The 4014-nt window shown below is 35.8% G+C and overlaps 1 protein-coding gene across 1 annotated transcript; it reads right to left on the bottom strand.

Annotated features, from left to right (window-relative positions):
• Positions 1-3320: 3320 nt before the first annotated feature.
• Positions 3321-4001, bottom strand: LOC107061746 (miraculin-like). The gene has a single exon (XM_015311529.1). It carries the CDS (start codon positions 3999-4001, stop codon positions 3321-3323), a length of 681 nt encoding a protein of 226 aa, XP_015167015.1.
• Between the last annotated feature and the right edge of the window lie 13 nt (positions 4002-4014).

Raw genomic sequence — 4014 nt, 5'->3', positions numbered from 1 at the left:
AAGTGCAGTATCAGTACACAAATCACAGTGTACTGATAGGATCACGCGGCTATTCCAATAGGGAAATACAAGCAAGTAGTTACAACATAGTAAACATACATATACATATTGTATCATTCAATTATCATTTAGGAACAACATACAATTTCCCGATATCAATGATAGGTAAACATGAACGTAATAATCACTAGTGGTCCTCTCATGGAACCCACGCCCAAATTGTTAGTGTGTCGGAACGTGACACCCGCTACAATATACATGTGTCGGAACGTGAAATCCGGTTCAATATATATTTCGGAACGTGATACCCAATCCATTGTATGTGTCGAAACTTGACACCCGATCTAGTCAGCACAACCGCAATCACAATCACCCATAATGAACAGTGCACATAGTCACACAGTCAAGTAACAAGTTCATGGCATGCATGTAATGGTTCGCACATAATCATTTCATTAGATTTGATTCACATTTTCCAATTCACATACATGCATGCATACAATGAAGCAATTAGCCGGCATATATCACACAAACAGGAAATTGAATCATCACCTACCTTGAAATCAAGCCTGAATACTCCTAAGACATGTGTGCCTTCCCTTTCCGAGTCTTTCAGCTCGTTCTTGATCTAAAACAAGCAATTAATGCAAGGATCACTAAACAATGTCTAATTTACTCGGATAATAACAAAATTATTAACCCAAGACCAAACGGATGATCCTAATGTTCAACCAGGGCTTTTCCCCACCATTAACTTCAGGCCAACCCCCCCTCCCCTCAACGATGATTACCCAAGATTCTAAGTTCTAAGAATCGAAATACGGATTAGGGGAGTAATAATCTTACCTTTAGCGCTAGAAATCGTGGAAAACTGTCAAGAAACTGCCCTGGTTGTCCCTTAGCTCTCAAGAACGAAGTTTGCAGAAAAATAACGAATTTGGGGTTTTTCTCCGACTTAATTCGCGACTAGCCCGCCATGGCAGACCCCATCCCACCACAGTGTCCCCACCCTGACGGGAATAATCCTGTCCCCGTGGCTTTCACAGAGATAGAAGTTCAAAATTTGAGTACCAAGCTCCTATTTCACAACACACATTTAAACCTGGATGTTTTAAAACTACCATTTCACGCCAAGATCAGTTTCAGGAGTTCTACTCACCCGAATTCGATTCTGTAGAGTCGTACATGCTCCTTAACATCTTGGCTATCCACTCATGTGATCCAATTATTAATTAAATCCACATTCATTACCAGATTTCCCTAGACCTCACCTGACTCGAATTTCGTCCAAGTCTGGCCTAGGGTAGAAATTTCCAAGTCACTACTCAGAAGTTTTCTGGCCCAAATTCTTTCCTCATTGGCTTTTCAATAACGACAGAAATAGGTCATTACACAAGGCAATGATTTTTTTTTAATTTACAGCCAAGTCATGAATTTCCTGCGCCTTACAAGGCGCAAGTCGTCTGCATCTTGTAAGACGCAAGGCGGCTGCGCCTTGTAAGGCGCATTGCGGCTGCTCCCTAATTTGGACGACGTTAATTTGATCGTTACAAAGTTGTCCTTTTGGTTCTAAGATTAATTTTGTTGTCCTTTTGAATGTTTTGACAACTTTTCTTGCCCTTTCGGCTCCGGACTCCCCTCCTATGTCTCCTAGGGGTGGGTGGGCAAATTAATTTATTTTAGAACATTATTTTATTTTGTTTATTAAATAGACTTTAAAATATATATTTTTAATTAGGTGTTTGTTATATCATCAACAAATGTATTAAACTCTTCTTTAAGGTTTTTGCTGGTTGTCAAAAAGGTGACAAAATTATATAACAAAATCCTACTACAAATATTTAAAATGGACAAAATCTACCGAAGGTTTATATGTGTGTGGATTATATAGATTACCCAATCCGTTTATTCGCATCCTAAATTGGACTGCACCAATATAAAAATATCACTTTCATATTGATTAATGTATTTATTGCTCCATATATTATTGGCCTAAATGATACTAATGTAATTGTCCATAACTAAAACATGCCAATGAAGTAGGATTTGAAAAAAAGAAACGTAGTTGTCATGCAAGCAAATCAATTTGCTATGTACCCTTTTATTATTTTTCCAGCTATCAAGAATGCAAGGCTAGATTTGAGAATTTCAACAAAATATTAATAAAATAATATATCCTCCATGCCCTAACAAGTAGGGATATTGGAAAATTGTTGTACAAATAAATTTCTACAACAATAAACAATGAGACTTCTACGTCAATTCAATATACAATAAAATTCACTTCTAGTCAAACCAACATACAATACACATTTGCATCCATTACAATAGTGTTTCTTATTTTTTAAAGATTTCCCCCTTTGAACCAAATTTAAGTCTACTGGGCATGACTAATCAAAATTAATATGCAATTGATTAAACATCTTATCAATGAAATTCACATCACGTAATCAATAACAATGCATATTATAACTTGGACTTAGTCGTAACTCCAATGCAAACAGATCAATAATGAATAGTACTAATGTCGTGACGGTACCATAAGTAATAGGTAGCACTTATTAATTACTAAAACTAATTTGTTTGAAAGCAGAAATTAATAAATAAAGAACCTAGCTTTTTTATTCATCATAAGCATTAATTAATATTACATAGAGTGGAATAGAAGCATGATCCACATTATTTTAGAAAAGCGATCGAGCTAGGTTATAATATAATAAGCATAGATAATTAACTAACTATGCATCATTCTTCTTTACTTTGCTAAAGCCAAAGGGATAAGGCTTGTTATTGAGAGCCAGACGGGTGTATCCCCTATCTTCGTACAATCCGACATCTGCACAATCAAATTGGCATGTTGGACACATATATTTACTAGGACAATACCTTAACTTGTAAGAATGAGGTCTCCCATCCTTAAACCTAATTTAAGTCTACTGGGCATGTCTAATCAAAATTAATATGCAATTGATTAAACATAAAAGGATCTTATCCATGAAATCCACATCACGTAATCAATAACAATGCATATTATAACTTGGACTTAGTCGTAACTCCAATGCAAACAGATCAATAATGAATAGTACTAATGTCGTGACGGTACCATAAGTAATAGCTAATATTGTGACGGTACCGGATATGGAATTATCCATAAGTAATACGTAGCACTTATTAATTACTAAAACTTATTTGTTTGAAAGCAGAAATTAATAAATAAAGAACCTAGCTTTTTTATTCATCATAAGCATTAATATTACATAGAAGTATGATCCACATTATTTTAGAAAGCTAGGTTATAATAAGCATAGATAATTAACTAACTATGCATCATTCTTCTTTACTTTGCTAAAGCCAAAGGGATAAGGCATGTTATTGAGAGCCAGACGGGTGTATTCCATATCTTTGTACAATCCGACATCTGCACAATCAAATTGGCATGTTGGACACATATATTGACTAGGACAATACCTTAACTTGTAAGAATGAGGACTCTCCGTCTCATATTTCTCAATTTTGAACCAGTTGTTTAAGGTATTAGGTCCTGGAATTCCTAAGGTACCACCAGTTATAACAAACCTAGGTGGTGGATGCACCGGCCCTAGAAAGTAATAACCAGCTTTCCAAACAGTTTCGTTAAAACATGACTTAGTTGAAGAAGAAGTTGAGAACATTATACTAACATCTTGGTTTTCATAAACGAAATGATCTCTTCCAAGTTGCATAGTATAAAACAACACGGGTGTGCTGTGATCAAAATCACCAGACCTGTCCTTCACAACGTCATTTGGGCATTCGGTAAGGTTATCAATATCAGCTAAGTATACGCTTCCACCTCCCGGGAGAACACTCAGAATGGAGTACTCCTCGTTTATCTTGAGTGGTTCGCCGTCCATGTCCAGCACGTGAGGGAATACAATATTCCCATTATTATCAGAAATGGAAAATTCATGAGAAAAGGCAACCAAACTTGAAACCAATATATTACTAATACTCTTCTTCATCTTTAATTTGTTT

This window comes from Solanum tuberosum, unplaced genomic scaffold (genome assembly GCF_000226075.1).
Source record: "Solanum tuberosum cultivar DM 1-3 516 R44 unplaced genomic scaffold, SolTub_3.0 scf00159, whole genome shotgun sequence".
Lineage (NCBI taxonomy): Eukaryota > Viridiplantae > Streptophyta > Magnoliopsida > Solanales > Solanaceae > Solanum > Solanum tuberosum.
The sequence above is the reverse complement of the archived record's forward strand: the minus strand, read 5'-3'. Positions and strand labels throughout refer to the sequence as shown.